This window comes from Perissodus microlepis, chromosome 6, assembly GCF_051167445.1.
Source record: "Perissodus microlepis isolate ML-2025 ecotype Zambia chromosome 6, ASM5116744v1, whole genome shotgun sequence".
Taxonomy (NCBI): domain Eukaryota; kingdom Metazoa; phylum Chordata; class Actinopteri; order Cichliformes; family Cichlidae; genus Perissodus; species Perissodus microlepis.
Window position 1 is genome coordinate 24,760,294 of NC_140466.1, and position 20,618 is coordinate 24,780,911.

Here is a 20,618-nt window from a genome sequence, read left to right on the forward strand (position 1 = left end):
TCTGATAAGATATCGCGCTTTTGTGACTTATTCAGATCTGATCAGATAATGGGTTACTTCCCCTTGGCCCTCATGGTCAATTCAGAGTCTGCGGCACAGGTATGCACAGATTGGGCTCATTCGTGTGCAAGAAACTTTCATGTCCTCTGCAGCTGCTGTCCTGCAGGAAGGCTGTGTTTTCATGTGTCATCGTGCAGTACTGAGTGGGACCCAAAAAAGCGTGCATCAGTGTCTGAGGAGGTGGAGATGGTGGCGTGTATGAGCATGTTCCTGTGCTTACTGTGCTCTTGGGACACGTTTGTTCTCCTGGCTGAACTGTGCTTATCATGTCACAGTCAAAGCGAGAGAGGAAACCGAGAGGTAGGCTTGAAGTTCAGGAGTTCACAGAGAAACCACAGAGATGTGTCACTTAAAAACAGCCTCCCGGAAATATTACTGCTTTAGATAAAAGCGAGCTTTTTCAAAATACTTCCCCATTTAGTCCCGATTGATGTCTGTTGTATTGGGGGAGCAAACAGAGTGGTAAAGATTAAAGACTTATTACTTAGACGTATTACTTAGAGCCTCTCTTCCCGTCTCCCAAAAACCCGACATTTCACCTATCTTAACAGACACGTTTTGCACTAAAGAAACCTCACACCTTTGCACTAAAACCGCACCGTTTCGCTATTACATAATCCACTTCCACGCTCTCGATGAAGATGTTAGATGTGCAAAAAGTAGGTCTGCCTCTTGCCGGTGGGGCCGCATCTCGCGGCGGTGTGATACTGGCGCTCGGGAGAGTGTGAGACGGCTCCGCGACTCACTGACGCCAGGCCGAGCAGACCCACAGTTAGGCGGCGAGAGCACACAGGAGGAGCCAGCGACACAGAGAAACAGAAAGCTACAGAGGAAAAAAAGGTGCGGTAAAGTTTTTCTTTCTTCACAGATTTGTAAATGAAAGCTGCCTTTAACTGTTTTATTTCGGTAGCCACAGTGTGCTCGACTCTTTTTTTTTTTAAAGGAAGTAGATCCCAGCGGTTATCCGCTCATCACTGTCAGTTGGCAGCTTCAAACTTTTTTTCCCCTCTTTTTGCGCACACTTTATCAGACAGCAGTGGAAATTTAGCCTCAAAGTTGTAAACGTCTTGTACAAATTTTTTACAAAAGGGGGGGAAAGTGGGTAACTTAAGGAATTTAGCAGCAAAGGTTTCCCAGAAATGTTGTAGAAGCGAAGCTTTTCGTCTAAAAGCTAAACTCCCTTTAATTCCCCTTAAATCACCATAAAGGGTTCACCGGGACGAGGTCTTCCGTATTTAGCTATGTAATCCATTTGCAGCTGGGAATGATGATTATTGTGCTATTTTTAAACTACCGCTTTTTCTTCTTTTTCTTTTTTCTTTCTTTTTTTGCTTTGCTTTTTTTTGGGGGGGGCATGCATTATGCGGATAAACGGGTGGTCTTTCTGTGTCATATGTTGTTATTTTGCTTCATCAATTAGCTGTTTAGTCTGTAACATAAAAAAACAAATGGAAGAAATGGCCACCAGTCGCCCGAGGGCTTCATCTTGTTCTGTGGAGAAATTCGTTTACGGTGACATTGAACAGAAAAGGAGCCAAGCTTCTCCTCTTGAGAAGCAAGAAATTGGGGATTTAGCAAGTGTTCTTTTCCCCGTGATAAACGACTGAAAATGCTTGATAAACTTATCAAGACTACTAAGTTTCTGATGATCACCTAATTAATTAGCTAAATCTCTTGATTTAAAGCGTTACGCACTTCGAAATGTATCATATTTGGATGCCACTAAACGATATATCACTCTATAATCAGTAAACACGTATTACACCTTGCCATTTGAAGCTTTAAAAAGTATATTGTTGTAGTGTTTATTAATGTATGCAGACTTAACGTGGCCGTTCAGCTGGTGCACTTCAGAGGACAGTGTCCCCATGTGTTTACGAATTTCTGCCTGTGTGAGAGTGCATGTGAGGGAAAATTGCAGAGGGAGGCAGAGACCTACAACAACTAGAGCTAGCTCTCTTGACATTATTGAAGATGACATATCAGATTACTCAAAGGACAGGAATTTGTCCTTGTCTGTGATCGCATTCTCAGTACGTTGTGCTTTAACTTGTATTTATGCCTTTTTTCCAGCTTAAAAATAAGCATGAAGCCTCTTGAATGTGACTGTCATTATCAGAGGCTTTTATGAGCTTGATATCTGCATCTTTGAACGCAAAGCATGATATTTTCTATCATCCATCCACTATAACAGCTGCTGGTAACTAGTAAACTGCAAGGTCTCCATACGTTGCAGGTTTTCCTTTATGAGAGACTTAAACCAATATAAACTCTAGTTGACAGTTTTAGACAAGCACTGTTCTTGTTGGATAAATAGAAGAAGAAACATGACAGATTTAAACCTTAAGTCTTGTGTCCCTGTATGGTTGGGATAACATGTCTGCTATGTGTTGGAGCGAAGTGTCCACCCTAACACAAACCCAATGCTGAGTTCCGAGCATGTTTGAAATAGCACCATGAAAACCCATGTGTTTGATAGTTGTGTCTGCTGTGGTAGACTGACATGTCTGGGATGCAAAGAATCTGATCCCAGTTCAGTCTCGTCAGAGTCTGAACCATCCTGACACTTTTGGTGCAGGTTTCTAGAGTTTTCTGTATCAGCATTGGAAGGATGCTGAGTACTGGATGTGTTGGTGACTTTTAGGAGCCCCTCAGGTCAATGGCATGACTGTGATTACTTCGGGGTTTGCTCTTAGACTGTTGTGTTGATTGGTTCTAGGTCTAGCTGTTCGGCGTTAATTCTAGGGCTGCTCATTTATGTCAAAAGTCATTTCTCACGATTGCCATAGTGGCTTCATTGAACTTAAAATTATTTTTAGAGAATGACAAAAGTATTGTAAGTGGGACTGAAAGCCAAATTGTTAGTGCAGCACAATAACTCTTGTTTTAAATATAGTTAGAAGCTAAAATTGTAATTAAAATTTGATTAATTGTACATATCCACGTAATGTTGTTTGCAACCAACTGAAGTAGTTATTAGGGAGCCTGGAAAAACGAATTCATCATATTTTACAGCAGATATGTTACTTTATGTTAGCCACAAGGTGTAAAATGCAATTATGCAAAGATATGCTGCTTTTGCAAGACTGTACAACAAGGAAAGCTTGACAGGTTAATTATATATATTCTTCATGTAAAATGTCCTGTTCTATATTTATTTATTTATTTATTGCATAAAATTGCTAAACTTGGCAGCTTTTTTTGTTGGCCCACAGTCCAAAGATATTTAGCTTGCAATAATATGAAACTGATGAATGTAGGACATCTAACTAAGAAACTGGAACCAGAGATCTTTTAGCTCTTTCTTTTCTTTTTTCTTTTTAACGGCATGATTTAAATGACAAGTACTTTAAGTATTTTTCTTAGTACTAATGTTAATTTCATAAAAGGATGTTAAAAATGACAGCTGGTCTCCTGTTTTTAAAAGCGATTTGTTGGCTCATTAAAAAAAAAATATCCTAGCCTCGTTGTTAGAAATGGTATTCGTAAAGTAGCCTGTAGTGCATCCTTGTAGTGTCACGATTCACACAGTAATGCCCCTTGAAGGCTCTTGATGTTGAAGTACTAGCTGAGAGACCAGATATGTGAGTGTTCTCCATATCTCTTCCTCCCAAACACTCAGCCTGTCTTAGATCTCAGGCTTCACCATCACTCTCACTTTTTTCCTTCTGTCTCTGCATCATTCCTCCTTTCTTCCTCTCGCTTTATCTATCACTCTCTTCTTTCCTGCACTCCACGGTTTATAGCCAGTGACTCCATTGAGCGGGGGTTAATGGAGGCCCTATCCAGGACCCTGCTGATAAATAATGTAGCTTCTTTATAATGCTCCATCCCCAGGGAGGGTCCAGAGAGCATCATTACTGCCTGCTCATCCTACACAGCCCAGGCCTAAATTGATTAACAGACACTGGAGCAGTGCAAAATGATCCATGGGGCTAGTGTAGTGGCTAACAGCTCGCACCAGGTGGGTCAAAGCCTTCCCCTGTCAGTGTCGCATCATCCCACTCTGTGCTCCCATTAGCCTCAATTTCTGTCCAGTGGGCTAACTGATTGCCATAACAAGCTACCGCTAACACAATAGTGAGAGAGCATTGCTCAGACTTGGCTATAGGTAATGTTTTTATGGAGCTGTTTAAATGATAGTATCCGTTTCCATTTTCATAGAGGAGAGCAACGGCCAAGGCCACTGCAGGCATCTTTCTTTAATGCCTGTGTCACAGATTAGAGATGATGCTCAAAGTTTGATGGTTACATAGAAATTTGAAGTATGGATCCTGTGTGGATTGAGTTAATTTAATAATTTATTTGGTTAAAATGTGTTTGAAATATTAACCTGAATGTGAAATCCTATGACATTCTCCCCATCTACTACTGTTTACACTCACCACTGCAATTTTGAATTGCAAAGTCAGGTTTGGTGTGACTTCTCCAACTGAAGTGAAACTTCAGGAGGCACTTCAGCTAAAAATTCATATAATAATAATAATAAGAAGAAGAAGAATCTGGAGATGTTCATTCAAAATGCCAGAGAGTTTTTGGATGAGGTCTTTATTATAATATCAGTGACATACCTGTAAAGTTTTATTTGCACGTAGATGGGCACATGTATACTCACCAAATTACTCAACATCACCTATGTTATAGTTCCTGGTACAGTAGAGTTTTCCAGCACCACATAAAACCACACATACATGACAAAAACAATACCAGATATACTGTTGCTGCAGGTCATAAATATTTTTCAGACACTTACCGTAATTGTCGGGCTATAAGCCGCTACTTTTTGCACAAGCTTTGAACCCTGCGGCTTTTAGTCAGGTGCGGCTTTTCTAAGGATTGTCCATGATTTTTGTGATATCGTAAGAGGATTTGTTTTGTTTGTTCCGCTGTTCTACGGCACTACGTTGCCTGGCGGAAGGATCGGGGTTCAAGAGTGGTATGTTGGTCATATGTCCGTCCGCTAGGCAACGTAGTGCCGTACGAAGTAGCGCGAAAAACAAACTTCAAAGTAGCGCTACGCGTTCAGCGGGAGGCGTGGATGATGAGCGGCGATAAACTTGCCAAAAGCAAGTTATGCCCAACTCCACCAGTGGATTCTGACAGCGTGGAAAAGTGTGAAAACATCCATGATCACCAACGGATTTCGAAGGGCTGGACTGCTGCATGATGGAGAGGAGGACACGGCCACGGCCCTTCAGAGGGTGTTCGACTCTGACACTGACAATGAGGATTTGTTTGGTTTTGAAAGTGACAACAAAGGAGAGAAGCGGAGAGTGGATGACGAAGCCATCCTGAGCCTGTTCGTTTCCGACACTGGAGAAGAGGACTTTGGTGGTTTTAGTGCGCAGGAAGATGGTGGTGAATGACTGACTTTTCTTCTTGTTAAAGCCGTGTCACTGCACCTGAGCATAAAAGGTAGCCCGAATCTATTTTTCTGGTGTGCTGTAGGTTATTGTTGTACACTACAGTTGTTACTCATTTATGAAGCACAGTACATGTTTCGTACTTGTAATTACCGGTACTTGTACATATACCTAAAAAGTTATGCAAATATGTACCCATAACTTGTTTTTTTAAAATATTAATAAAAGGGGTGTGTCTCCAAACAGCCATCTCTTTCCTGACAATTCCCTTTGTGCATATTCTCTTACATATGATAAGTCAACATTGAAACACCTGCGGCTTTTAGTCAGGTGCGGCTAATGTATGTACAAAACAGGATTTTCCCCTGATTTTAGCTTGTGCGGCTAATATTCAGGTGCGCTTTGTAGTCCGGGAAATACGGTATTTGGAAAGTTGGTTCACAGAAAGGCCGTTATGTCATACAGGCATCCTAGTCTATACATAGATATAGGAAGAGGGGCGCATTGGCGCCTTTTTGTTTTGACTGCCTCACAGAAAACTCCAAACTAGCATTGTCCAAAGAAGAAACACAGTGCCATATCAGGGCCTTTAAATAAGCATGTGGTCAGGCTAGCAGTCAGATGTTATTGACTGCCAGGGCTGGAAATATCTCAGAGACATGGCCTCCATCTGCAGCTGAATGACAGTACAGGATTGTTAGGTTTGCTCCAGATGTTACTGTAGAAAGCTTTGTGGAATCCTCCATCTGAAATGCATTAAAGTTGGTCTTTGTGCAGTTAGTCCTGAGCTTGTACTGATAGCACTGGTTGTTACTGAGAGACCATCAAAGACGCTCTGTGGCTGGATATGAATCAGAATAACTTCTTATATGTCTGGGTGGTGACCCTGACAGAAATATGATGATGCTGATGTTTACCTTTTGAACAGTGTGGGGTTTTGTTTTTTGTTTTTTACACAGCACCCTCAGCTCTCGAGTAAATGTTTTGTTTCATTTTTTTTGAAAATGTGCTCAGTCAGATTTGCTTTAGACAAGGCCAGCATAGAGATACAGTGTATGTCAGCTTTTAGAGATTTTTAATTTGTATTGATAGTTATGTGAACGGATGAGTTTATGCTACAACAGCAGCAGGCAGCCAGTAACAGAAAAGGTTGACTTGTATTTTTTTCCCCATTTTTTTATTTTAGTTTTTTTTAGACCAAGAGAAATGTGTCATACGTTTTAGGTTTAAAACAAGCAAGACAAGTGTCAGAAGTTTGGTCATACGTATGTTCTTTTTACTTGGTGTTTGATTTACAAAACATGTGTAGACCTATGGTGGGTGGGGGTGGGGGGTTATATATTGATTATATTCAAATATAAATTATTTATAGAAACCTTTTTTTTCTTCCTTTTCCTTTTTCTCTGATTTATTTAATTTATTATATGATTTATTATATTTACCTTAAGCAAGCCACTAGTTAATGTAGGGTGCAGTCGGTGTGGATTACTTAAAAGACCCCCAGGACAGTTGATGATGTCACCTTAATCTCATTTTGTAAGCAAAACAATTATTTGAATAAGTCAGTTTAAAAAAAAAAAAAAAAAAATCCTGTTATTAGTGGTAGTAAGAATTTTAGCTGAGTTCCCAAGTTTTGGTAAGAATTGTACTTGTCATTGTATATATTTTTTTTTTATTGTCATTTTAATTTCTTTTTAAAATAATTTTTTAATTTCCATGCTTGCATGCAAGGAGGGAGGGCTACTGGGGCTAGTCCTGCTAATGTTAGCCACACAGAAAACTAGTCAGACATTGTGTGTGTTTAAAAATGCAGTGGTCCTCATTTCAGTGACATTTAACCTAATTTTAGTAGTATAATTTGTTTTAGGATTTTTTTTAAAGGTAGTAGTTTTATTCTGTGTGTAATTATTATCAAGGCAACATTAGCAAAGGCACAAGACCCGCAGAAAAACTTTCGATAGATGAGTATATTCAATATATTGCCCACCCCTAGCTACCAGTGTACATTAAATTATAGTCAGTTATTTGTTTGTTTTTCCTTGTTTAAAAAAACAAGTAAAATAGTAACTAGGATTATTACTAGTTATAATTTGGTGGTATTTTTCAGGAGCAGAAGTTCAGAATAGTTATGACAATACAGGTATCCGTAGAATTTACTAAAACCTTAAATGCCAAAGCCTCCTGATGCTTGTTGTGTTAATAAAGTTGACCACCTTGACAACTAAGATATTGTGAGTACACAATGCCATACACTTTACTCAAATGTTAATTTTAATTACCTAAAAAAAATTCACACCTAGTTTTTGCTTTTATGTAACTGTAACAGTCTTGGTATTAATACGTGTTCCTCATAAATAGAAGAGTTAGTTTGCAAATGAAATTAAGGATAACATGATAGAAATCTAATTTGACTTCAGTGAGAAGAGAGGCCACACCCAAGGATTTCTTTTACCCCTCCTTAACTGTTTCACTACAATGAAAAGATGTTCATTGTGAAAGAGCCTGAGGAAAAAAAGAGTCAGGGATGGTCGATTCAGGAAACATTTTTTGTTTCCCATCCTGCACCTGTGGAAAAGCCTGCAAGTCTCAGCAGAAGGAAATGATGTCACTGTTGTTCAGGCGATGACACATAAGAAGATAAAACTCCACAGCTTGTTTCCTGTTTCTGTTAAGGCGGGGAGTCTTTTGTCAATATAAAGGTGTAGTTTTCCCACCATATGTCCCATCCTTTCAATGATTGTAGCTTTGTATTACTTTTTAGATGAGCCAATTATATTCAAGCTAATTTTAGTTGTAACTTGCAGCTTTCCAGTCAGTGTGGTTGGCAGTAGTAAGTGTCCACGGCCTCCACAACACATGCACACAAACACACACACTTTGTAAATAGCACCTGTTCGTATCAAACTTCCCAGCCCAGATGCCAGTATGAGGTAGCTTACATAGGCAGTAGTTGTCAAAGATAGAAATCACTATTCATCCCATAATCTGAAGGGCCAGGAATAACTACAGAGCAGTCTTAATGATGTATTTGTTCCTGCTCTTAGGAAATCCAATATACTGCAGGCTTTACTGTCAGAGAGTGATGCACACTCGCCCACGATCGGTTACAGATAAACGCTGGTGGATTCCTGACACGCTGTTTATTTGATTCAGGGATCACATTTGAACATTCATCCTCAGCCAAACCTCAACCATAACTCTGTTTTATCTGCCTAATTGCATTCAGGCATAACTTGAAAAGAAGGTGCAACGAGGAGTGCTGAATGTGCTCTTGTTTTCCCTTTCAAAAGCCAAAAAGTGTGTACCTTCTGACTACTGAATTGCTCCCGTGGGACCCCAGTGAATAGGCACATTTATACTGGGGTTCACATGCACTTCCTTTTTATTGTCCTACACATTGCCAGATTCCTGCCCAGAACCGGTGTGCAGTGTTGAAGCTTTTTTGATTGCTCGCCTCAGCAGGTTACTCATTAGAGGTTTCCTTCCTCTGAAATCTGAAAGACAGCCTTTTAAAACTCATATTGGATTTTATCAAGCACACTATTTTACCTAGCAAGTTGTCTTTGCACTGTTGAATCATAAAATCTCATAGTATGTACACAATATGTTTAATCTTCTCAGAAAATTAAGCTGAGAAACAAGATGAGAATAAGAGATAAGAAAGAAAATAATTCTAAAAGCCTTGATCATATCGGTGTGAATCAGTATGCTGTCATATTGCACTTCCACAGACACACAAACATTTATTTGTTTGGTTATTTAACAAGCACAGTCTCGATAGTCTCTGGGGAGGTCAGAGTAAAATATACAAATGGCCTTCAGAAAAGCAACATAATACACTAAAAATGCATGATAATAAGTTTACAAACCTGGAATTAAATAGTTTTTAATCTTTGATTTGCCAACCCATGACTGCATTACATGATGCAGCTGTTTCTGTTCAAGTTGCACACTTTAAATAAAGTTCTTGACTAAATATGACCTTCATGTATGTTTGGGGAAAAAGTGTATTTAGTAGTCGATGCGTCTAATCAGGAAAGTAATTGACATTAATTTCAAAATCTGATTTTGTTTGAAAATATTTAATATAATTATAATATAATTTTAATATTGACAGAACTTGTTGGCTTTTACCTCTCTGATATATGGATATTCTTTAATTTCTGCTATTATTGACTGAATATAATCATTTGTTCCACAAAGATTTAGGCAGCACTATAATGTAATAAAATACCTTCTCCAGGTGTTTTGCCATATTGCACGGCTGCTTCTCTCTGTGGGATGCGCTAACTTTGCACATATAAGAAATGTTCTCCTGTAAATGACATCAGTAATTGGTGGTAATGTGACAAGACAGGACAGGAAGCTATTGGGAGAATGTCTGGTTAGGGCTGATGATCAGAGGAGGGTGTCCTCTGTGACTCTCCAGCCCTTTTCCCAGAACCCATGACTGATATGACCAGACCAGCTGTATGGGTGAAATCATTGCTTGCTTCATTGCTTACACGAGCAGGTCTGTTAGTGCCGTTAAAGAGGAAGAGGTGATTTATGTTCATGTTTTGTAGTTGCAGCAGCTATGTGAAACGGGCAGGCAGTGACGTGTACATCTTTTTGTGAAGGACTTGAACTTACACTTATGTAAGTTATGCTTATAGTTCTTAACTTACACTTCTTTTTCTTTTTTTCTAGTGACTCTGAAGAGGACCGTGTCTTGCATCTTGGAAGCCAAGGATTCTAACATAAGAAAACAAACAAATAATATTTAAACCTTTGTGTTCAGAGACTGGACAGTGTCCAACGACTGGTTGCGCTTCCTTTAGGAGTGGGGAGGAGGGCGGCTTGGCCAATATGAATGTCACTTCGCTCTTCTCCTTCACCAGCCCAGCAGTGAAACGGCTGCTGGGTTGGAAGCAGGGAGATGAGGAAGAGAAATGGGCGGAAAAGGCAGTGGATGCTCTGGTTAAGAAACTGAAAAAGAAAAAGGGAGCCATGGAGGAGTTGGAGCGGGCTCTCAGCTGCCCGGGTCAGCCCAGTAACTGTGTGACAATCCCCCGCTCACTGGATGGACGGCTGCAGGTGTCTCACAGGAAAGGCCTGCCCCACGTCATCTATTGTCGGGTGTGGCGCTGGCCTGACTTGCAGTCCCACCATGAGCTGAAAGCGCTGGAATGCTGCGAGTACCCCTTTGGCTCCAAACAGAAGGATGTGTGCATCAATCCCTACCACTACAAACGAGTGGACAGTCCAGGTGAGTGAAATCCCGAGGTAACTTGAACGGCATGCCTCTACACTGACCTTAATACCTGTTTAAGATGTGCAGACTCTTTGACAGTGTTGTTATAAATTTTACATTTCACTCTTAAAGGTACTCAAAACTCAGATACTTTGCAATTTAAGTATAGATGACGCCATGAGTCAAGGTAGAGGAATTGCTTTCATGAGAGAAAAGATTGAAAGTATAATACAAGTATTCTAACTGCAAAATGAATAAAAAATCTACACATTTTTAAATTCAAGGACACTTGGGCCTAGTGGTTTGGACTAATGGTGCTTTCCTGGTTTGGTTTTCCTGGCCATCTCACATTTATCATGACAAAATAACTATTTAAAACTTTTAGGATCCTCAAGTTTCTATATTTTCCTTTCATCAGTTCCTTTAATCAGTTCTGTATATTTTTTTGTATGTTGTTTTAGTTACCTTCCTGTTTTCTGACAGATTTTGTCCCTAACCAGAATGTCCACACAACTTTTTATTTACATGGATGATCATAGAGAGATGACATTTTTAAAAAAATATTATTATTATTAAGGAGAAGTTCAGGAGGCTGGCCACATGGAAAGCGGCAGGGCACACACAATTAGATTTAACATATATATAGTTAAAAAAAAAACCCAATAAAAATGACTTTACAAAGAATAAAAATAAAGATCTCAGGTAAAAAAATAAACTCAGGATAATGTCTTTTTGTACTCCCCGAGTTTGAGTTATTGCCTTGCCTAGGTTTGTCCACTGCTTTGGGGTTCTACCTGCAAAAATAAGACAAATCAAACACAAGCTGGCCTTTTACTAAACACAAAATGAAAGTCAGCTGACAAGATAAAAACAGCTGTCTGCAGGGTGCTGTGTGTGTGTGTGGGTGTGTATGTATGTAGCAGAAAATTCCATCTGGGGAGAATGAGGGCTTTGTTTTGGGCATGCTCAGTACTGCAGGTTCTACTTTTTTTTTTTTTCCCTTTTTCTTGAACACATGTAGACATACAGGCAGACACTCTCAAACTTGGACGCATGTCACAAAAATTAGAACACACACGCACACACACGTATGACTGCAGGCAGTTTCTCCGACGATGGCTGGAACAGGAAGATACTTAGTCTCTCACAATAGCAGGAAAGACTTATTGGCTGCCATACAGACACTTTGTTTTCACAGCGGGTGGAAGATAGGGCTAAGGTGATTTAACCCCACAGCACCTGTCTGGCCACACGACTCCCCACAACCAACACCACAACACACCCTATTTTTCCTCTATTAACCCAGCCCACCTACTCAAACACATCCTGCCAATTTCCCTTCAACCTTCTACATAAAAGCACAGCTGTCTGACTGCTCCACAAATAGCCTGTAAAATAAACATTTATTTATATATTGATCCATTGGCCTATTGCAGCACATTCAGGCTACCTGCAGGAATATAGACAGCAACCCGAGTCTCATCTAAAGTTTCACCACTAGCTTTATTTATCTGCAGAGGTATTTATAGACACAAGTGGAGTGTATGTCTGTGGTTTCTACTGCACCTGAACAGCCTTCAGCCAGGATATTTACCCCAAGTGATGAATTCCACAAGAACAGCTTGCTTCAAAATGTCTTTTTTAGTGCAGAAACCTGAGAGTCTGGGCCAATACTGCTGGCTAAGACCTACTGTCTGGAAGCTGACATTTGAAAAACGTAGCGACATCTGTGCGCAGAATGTTGAGTCATGGAAAGTGCCAGAAACAGATTTCCTTTGTTGTGCTGGAATCAAATAACTTATTGAGTTCAGATGTATCTTTTTCTACGTGGGTAGAGCTTGATATGATGAGCGCTTAAAGTAATTATCTTTCTTTGTTTTTGTTTTTTTGTTTTTTAAGATTGGGATTAATGAAGAATTTACCTCAGTGGGTAATTGTGGTGTTAGATAAATCAGAGAACACTCAATGTAAGAGAAAGAAATGAAACAAGTAAAGAATTTAATGTCCAGTTTCCTTTTCTGATATAGGGCTGTCAAAATGAACTAAAAACTGAAGACAAAAGACGATTTCGAAACAGTGGATATGTGATCTTGTACATCACATCCCCAAGAGACCGGATCAGCAAAAAAAAGACAAAGCATACGTGCATTTCAACATAAATATGTTTTGGAACATCAGAAAATAAACTAAAATAATTTGCCACATGCTTGTTTAATTGTCCCAGACCTCCTTTGGGCCCTACACATTGAGGAATTTTGTAAGAAATAAAAACATTTTTTAGACATAAGCTACATCTACAAGTTACCTAATGAATGTTCTTACGCTACGGTTATGTTAGCCAATTGATCTTTGAGCAGTTCTGCACCAAAATGAAGCCTGTACAAAATATTTACCATTGATTTACCTTGTACATTGTTGTTGGACCACGGTGATGGTTTGTTTGTAGCGGTTTGTTGCTGGGTTTCAAAAATGATTTTGATTCTTGTAAAGGAGTCTCTCTCAGGGCTCATCCCATGACTTTACCCTAGCCAATCATTGGCAAGCAGCCTGACGCCACATTATCTGCTCAACTCGGCTCTCTTGGAACCTTGGCCGATTAGATATTGAAAAAGCAGTCAAAGGCACTTTTAAATTTGTTTGTACGAGTAAATTGATTTGTGCATGAAAGGTATGTAAGTACGATTTATGTACTCATTTGTGTTTACATACTGTTAGTAAATGAGGCTGAATGACTGCTGTCGCTGCTGTTTTGGCTGGCAGATTTTACATCTCCCAGTTTATATCAATATATCATTTTCATCCACCTCTGATCTGAAGCATGAAAAAAAAATCTCCTACCTTCTTTATAGATGATTAGCTATGGGGGGGATTGTAATTTGCAAGCTTTACATAATAGGACTTTCTGACTAACGGGTGGAGTCCAATTTAACTCGACTCGGTATATTCTCTCTGAACACCATTTGTTTGTTTCTTCCTCTACAGTGCTGCCACCTGTCTTGGTACCAAGGAACAGCGAGTTTAATGCCAAGCATACGATGTTGCCTCGCTTTCGCAACCCCTTACAACAGAACGAGCCACACATGCCCCAAAATGCCACCTTCCCAGAATCCTTTAGTCAGGCAAACACCTTGCCTTTCCCACATTCACCTGGGAACAGTTACCCAAACTCACCTGGAAGTGGCAGCAGCGTTACCTTTCCTCATTCACCATCTAGCTCTGACCCCGGCAGTCCATTCCAGATGCCAGGTAGTAATTATTCTTCTGTTTTCTTTCTTCTCCTACACTTTTCCTCCACTTTAAAGCTCACTTTACTTTGCTCTGTCTCCTTCCTCATGCAGAGACTCCCCCTCCTGCCTACATGCCCCCAGAGGAGCAGATGAGCCAGGATTGCCCTCAGCCAATGGACACCAACCTCATGGCTCCACCATTGCCCCTGGAGAGTAACAACCGGGCAGGTAACCATGGTAGTTACTGTCTTGCTTACACACACACACACACACACACACACACACACACACACACACACACACGTTTTGTGTGATATCTGCAAAAAAACTGTCTGTACCTGGGGGGGGGGGGGGGGGGGGGGGTCACATGGAAATGCACAAAGTGAGAGGAAAACTTCATTGAGGCCACTGTTCTTTATCCTGTCAGATAAAACGGTGTGTGGGCAGGGCATGCTAGTTTACAGTAGGCTTTGTCTATGGGTGCAAGCTCAAGGGAAGCTCAAAGCCTCAGCAAATTAAGACAGGCCTCAGAGCCGTTTTATGGGGACTATAAAAGCTTAGGCTTATGTCATCTTTGCGGCTGGTAATGACTTAAAACTTGTTAACGATAAGGTTCACTAATTGCCTCCTACTTTTAAATCTAAAATGCGGTGCAGTAATTGCTGCTATCTTGACTTCGTGTTGTATACTTTATTGTGCTAGACAGACAGCAACTGAGCACTGCATTCATAAATGCATAACAGACTAAGCAGTGGACATGTATTGGACTCCAAAGCCCTTTGATTCAGATTTTATATTTTATAGCAGTAATCATTTCAATCAGTAATCCAAAGACCTGGATTACAGCTGTAAAGAAGTTTGATGGTAGATGATGAGAGGTTTTAAATAAACGTTCAGACTACCCAAAAATGGAGGGAACAAAGGTAAATTGTAGGGATTATGCGCGACTAGTCAACTAATTGTTGCTATTGTCAGTAGTCTGTACCAAATCTACTAGTTTAATCTGTTTTACATTTTAATTGATACCCAATCCTGGCCCTTATGACTCGACTCAAGATAAGTGGAAGAAAATGGATAATTTAGTGTTTTCTTATTTTAAATTTTAACTTTTAATGATGTGGTTGTCATGAATTTTCGAATAGTGTGCATCATTCATAATGCACGGCACAATGCAACACACTGGTCTAAGGTATCAGCTGATGTGATCAGGTGATACTCTGGGACTGAACTTGATTTTGACCCTTTTTAAAAAAAATATTTACTGTTTAAAGTTAAACTCGTAAATGGCTGCACTCTGCAGTTATCTGCTGGTGCAAACGCTGATAAAGCTCTGACTGCTGCCTGAACTTTTGTGTCATTAAAGCTTAGAGATTCTGCCCATGCATGCTGACAGCAGAGCTGTTAAAAGTTTTCCTGGCAGTTGGAGTTTGGGGATTTTTTTCCAGTTCTCTTCCACAAGCTGCATCCTGTACAGGGGAGCAGGTTTCTATTGTAGGCCAGTTCTGGGAAAAGGACAGACAAAACACACCTGCTAGCCAGTGCCACGCTACAGAGGAAGTTTGGGAGAAGTATGCACTTAAATAAACATGATTTATTCCCCTTACAGAGAGAGGGTGAGGCCAGCTGGCACCAGCTTACCCTGAGATACCAGGCTCAGCGAGCATGCTCACGTCCCGTCTTTTGACTGTTTGCCTGCTCAATAAACCCTGGCATGCAGACCACAGTTGGCCTTGACACTTTAGAATACACTCATTTGGGTCAGAATAAATGTTTGGAAATGTGCTTGTTTATTAATGGTTATAGGCAACATGGAATAATTTGAATGAAAGAAGAGTCTGAAAGAATTTGATTAAATATTTGGTTTCCTGTCATCAGCTTCTCTGCACACGACTCTTAAATGCGCCTCACAGTTGTGCCTGGTGTGAGGCATGTAGCGTGTACTCTACTCACTCTAGTGACTTGTTAATGTGTTTCCTGTGCAGATGTGCAGCCTGTGGCCTATGAAGAACCCAAGCACTGGTGCTCTATTGTTTACTACGAGCTCAATAATCGTGTTGGAGAGGCCTTCCAGGCTTCCTCCACCAGTGTGCTCGTCGATGGCTTCACAGATCCCTCCAACAACCGCAACCGATTCTGCCTCGGCCTGCTCTCAAACGTCAACCGCAACTCTACTATTGAGAATACCAGGAGGCACATTGGCAAAGGTACAACATGGAAAACCTGTCAGTGACCAAAATGAAGCAATTGTCGCCAGACTAGTCTAAATCAATTCATGTTGTCAGCAGGGACTGAGATGTGGCGTAAAACGGAACGACAAATTGACTAAACGTTTCAGTCTGTTGATTTCAGGTTGACCACACAGATGTTTGTCTTCTTTTGATAAAAGAGACTCGTCCACACTGTTAATACTGTACTACTCTCTATTAGGCGTCCATCTGTATTACGTTGGAGGGGAGGTGTATGCAGAATGTCTGAGTGACAGCAGTATCTTCGTCCAGAGTCGTAACTGCAATTATCATCACGGCTTCCATCCCACGACTGTATGCAAGATTCCCAGTGGCTGCAGCCTAAAGATTTTCAACAACCAGGAGTTCGCTGAGCTGCTGGCTCAGTCCGTCAACCACGGCTTTGAGGCCGTTTATGAGCTCACCAAGATGTGCACTATCCGCATGAGCTTTGTTAAGGTAGTCTGGTTTGAATTTTCCTTCTAAAAAATTAACGTTTTTGGACAATAGATGTTTAGCCGCTTTTAATCAGTTTTTACCTTTTAAAAAAGGTTTATATGGTCTATGGCAGCAGTTGTACAAACAGCTGAGCAGCCACGCACACAGTATTTGTTTGATGCTGTGTAACATAATTCCAGTTAAGCATGTAACTATGTGCCTGTCTCTATTTTGTGGTAACGCTGTATAATTTTACATTGTTTTAAATTAAATTCTCATAAAACTACAATAAATGCACATTAATGTTTACAGATAATCTGTAATTTTAATGTCAGCTGATGGTCTTTCACAGCTGACAGGAGATTTATTATACCATGAAATTTCAGTCAAGCCACACTCAAACTGTGCCCTGTTTTTAAAACTCTGCATTGAAGGTTTTTTTAAAAGGCACTTTTTTAAGCTGAAAATTAATTTAAAGTGATAAAATATCTAGAATGAGACAGTCCAAAAATAATTAGCATTTTCCATTTTCTTTTAAATCACCACCAAATTGTAAGAAAATAAAACCTGTGTTTTTGTGCTTTTCAGGGCTGGGGTGCAGAGTACCACCGCCAAGATGTGACCAGCACACCCTGCTGGATTGAGATTCATCTGCACGGCCCCCTGCAGTGGTTGGATAAGGTGCTGACTCAGATGGGCTCCCCTCACAACCCCATATCCTCCGTCTCCTAGGCTTCACTGTGCTCGGCACTGTGGATGTCCATACCCCAGCATTTTGATTTAAGTAGCAGGAACAGGGGTTAGCTGGTGCCAGACTGGTTTGTGTTTCAGTCAAACTGAAGTTTTGACTGAAACACAAACTGTTCCGGGACTTTGAGGTTGGGCGGGTTGTTAAATGGGTTTGTTCTCTACTTGAAGGATGTCTGAATTGGGCACATTTACAGACTGGTAGAGGAGTTAGCAAGGTGAGCGTGATGCAACTGGAAGATACTTGATCTCTGTGACCAACTGTAATAATTAGACCATCATACTCATATTGATGCAAGTATCCTCTTTGATCTTGCTCCCGCAACATTTTTTTTCCATCTTTCTACTATTCTGACTCATAACTAGTTTGCATCTAATTCTTCCCTCGGAAATCCTGATATACACATGTAGTCACAATAATTATGGGACATTCCAGGTCGCCGAAATGCAGTTGGTTTCTGTTTTCTGTCCAACTGCAGTCAGGTTGGCATGAAATGTGCTTCTGAAATGTAAACTGTTAGCAGGAAAATTTTCATCTCCAGATATGTAAAGAAGTGTGCTGGGTTGTCAAAATGTTTCTTAGATTATAATAAGTGAGAGCAGTTAAAGTTATCTGTATGACAGCAACATAAAATCCACTAATACAAGTAGAAGAATAATATGAGGGCAAAATTTAGGGCCATTTGAGCATTTAGTGTAGGGTTTAGCGTGGTGCATGGCACTCAAAGGGCATTTCAGACATAAACAGTTTAAAGTGTTGCTCATCTTGTGTTTCAAATGAATTTTAAGAGGAAAAAATGGATAGTGTTTAGATATATTCACTATTAGATTATGTGCTGTGCAGTCTGGTTTTGCAAAGCCTAGTTTGGTTAGTGTAGTGTTACACATTTAAGACTGGTAGCTGAACATGAAATGAAGCGGAGGCAAACACAAGTACAGTGTAGTTTGTCCCCTGCTGTATTCTCTGCAGCTGAATCTGATGTGTCATGCAGAGTCGAGTCGCATTGAGGACATTAATATTTCAGTGACTGCGCCTCATCATCTTATTACATTGAGCAAAACGTGTTAAATGACTGTTATGGGAAAAAGTTGAGTATTCAGATTTTAATCATGACTGAGAAAAAGGGTGTCAGCTACTGACTTCCCCAAATCTTTTTTTTTTTAAATAAAATGCAGATTTTTGCCATTCAGTTATTTTTATGCTTTGAGCAATCCTGTTTGCTGTAAAACTATTATACTCTTTACATTCTTTTTGTATTTTTTGAACATTTTTAGTTTTGTTTGCACTTTCACATGTTGCCTCTTTGTTTTGGTTTTATTTTGTTTTCGCTTCCTCTGTCTGGTTTGCTCAGTAAAAACTCCCAGAAAAGCAGTTTTATTCCATGAATATCAAGTCTCTACTGGAAGAGTCAATAAATTTGTTTCATTACTTGCAATATTTCTGTCTCTTTCATGACCACTGTCTCTGCATGTTTGTCTTTGTGTGACTTGGTTTAATTACAGGCCACCCATGCTAAGAAAATATGCATCATGTATTGTTGGGGACTTTCAGTGTGTGTGTGTGCGTGCCTGTACTTGTGTAGGGACATAAACTGTTGCACCCAGTCAGATTTTGGGGACAAACGGCAATTCCCCTCATTAATTATGTTTTTAATGAGTAGACTTGGTTTAAGGTAAGAGTCAAGTGGGAAATGAATGCAAGTCACTGTAATGTCCTCTGAAGTGATGGAAGAGCTCCTCCTGTGTTTGTATGTATATTTGGAAGTAGACCTTCAATTAGAAACGCACAATTACAAGAGCATGCCAAAGCCAACTGCACCAGTGTTAAGCATAATTGCATTTTCAAGTAAATTGCATGGAAATGCATAAAATATCCCCCCACCACACACAAACACACTTTTTTTTTTTTTTTTTTTTTTTTTAAAGACATGTTGTGATGGCACTGTAACAACCTTCCAGGAAGGTCTTCTGGAAGTTGGTGAGTGGATGGTTTGAGTGTAGCAGTTTCATTTGACTTTGTGATGTGGGTGGCATGGTTGCAGTGTGGTTAGTGCTGCCGCCTGCCACAAGGCTGCATGTTTCCCGTAGGCTGCTCAGACGAGCATGTCAGGTGGAATAATGCCAGTGTTTTTCTAGCCTGACTGTCTCACGCCTGCAGTGTACTCAGAATAAAAGTGAGTCTCTTCCTCATAAGATTGACATACAGCATACATACAACACTGTTTACAGAACTGAATTTAAAGCACCACAACATACAGGCCATAAATGGCATTGTATAAATTATTATTGCTATATTTGAGCCAAACAGGAAAACTTGTTTTACTGTAGACCTCAAAAAACAGCAGGGATAAAATAATAGTTTTGTTTATTATAAGATATATTTTTATAGATTATTTTCTCTGTAATTGTTGTTTTGTTTCTCACTGGTCTCCAGCTCCTGTTACTGTGCTACATGTTTCCAAGTATTCAACACATCTTAGTTGTTTTAAGGCTTTTTGAACCAGCTTCTCCAGTCCCCCTTTAATTGATTCTTTTTACCAGTAAAATGATAACAAATTGCTGTTTGTGATCAAATAAATTTAAAAAGGGACTTTTTTTTTTTAATGAGTTGTCATTACTTTCACGTATGGTCCACTATTCAAGCTCCAGCAGCACAGTGAAGCATTCTAATGAGGTTCATACTGAATTCAGCTATCTTTCTAAAACCCAGAGTTCTTTTCAGAGTACAATAAGTACAATCTTTGCACAACTTTAATAATGGTGAAAGCCCCATATTCACCATCCTTTGTCAAGTGTTTCCACTATCTCTTCTCTGCACATGTCCAAAACATCTCAGCCTTGCTTCCCAAAATTGCCTCCCAAGATCCATAGCTACCAGTTAGGTGATCCCTGTTGAACAAGGGAGTTGTTTAAAATTAAATGAATAAATGATTGGACGATCTAAATAAAGCCAAGCTGAAAATAAGTTTAGTACTTTTTGCTGTAAGGGAAAAAATGGTGGTGTTGCTCACACCCTGAAGCAGACTGCGCCAAAGCCTGGGCCACAGTAGTTAAAGACTCGATCCATGCCAGAAATACTGGCTAATTTAAAGTGGCACAGGACGCGGAACATATGCATGTATTATCAAGTTTTATTTATTTATTTTTTTAGGTTTTTTTTTAAAGGGAATTAACCCTGGAGTTGATAAGATGTGAAGGTTAACATCTGCTGCCACCTGCTGGCTAAAATGGCCAACTGCCGAATTTAAATGTTCATTTAACTACTTGCGTCTGTTATTAAAAAACACACACACACAAAGAAAAAAAAAGTAACGAATCGCACATT

At 39.9% G+C, this 20,618-nt stretch overlaps 1 protein-coding gene across 1 annotated transcript; it reads left to right on the forward strand.

The window, feature by feature from the left end:
- Nucleotides 1-769: 769 nt before the first annotated feature.
- Nucleotides 770-19,161, forward strand: smad1 (SMAD family member 1). Its single transcript, XM_084931634.1, has 7 exons — nucleotides 770-900; nucleotides 10,113-10,671; nucleotides 13,639-13,902; nucleotides 13,995-14,111; nucleotides 15,866-16,087; nucleotides 16,311-16,567; nucleotides 17,135-19,161. Exons 2-7 carry the CDS (start codon nucleotides 10,272-10,274, stop codon nucleotides 17,276-17,278), a joined length of 1,404 nt encoding a protein of 467 aa, XP_084787760.1. The 5' UTR covers nucleotides 770-900; nucleotides 10,113-10,271; the 3' UTR covers nucleotides 17,279-19,161.
- Nucleotides 19,162-20,618: the final 1,457 nt, after the last annotated feature.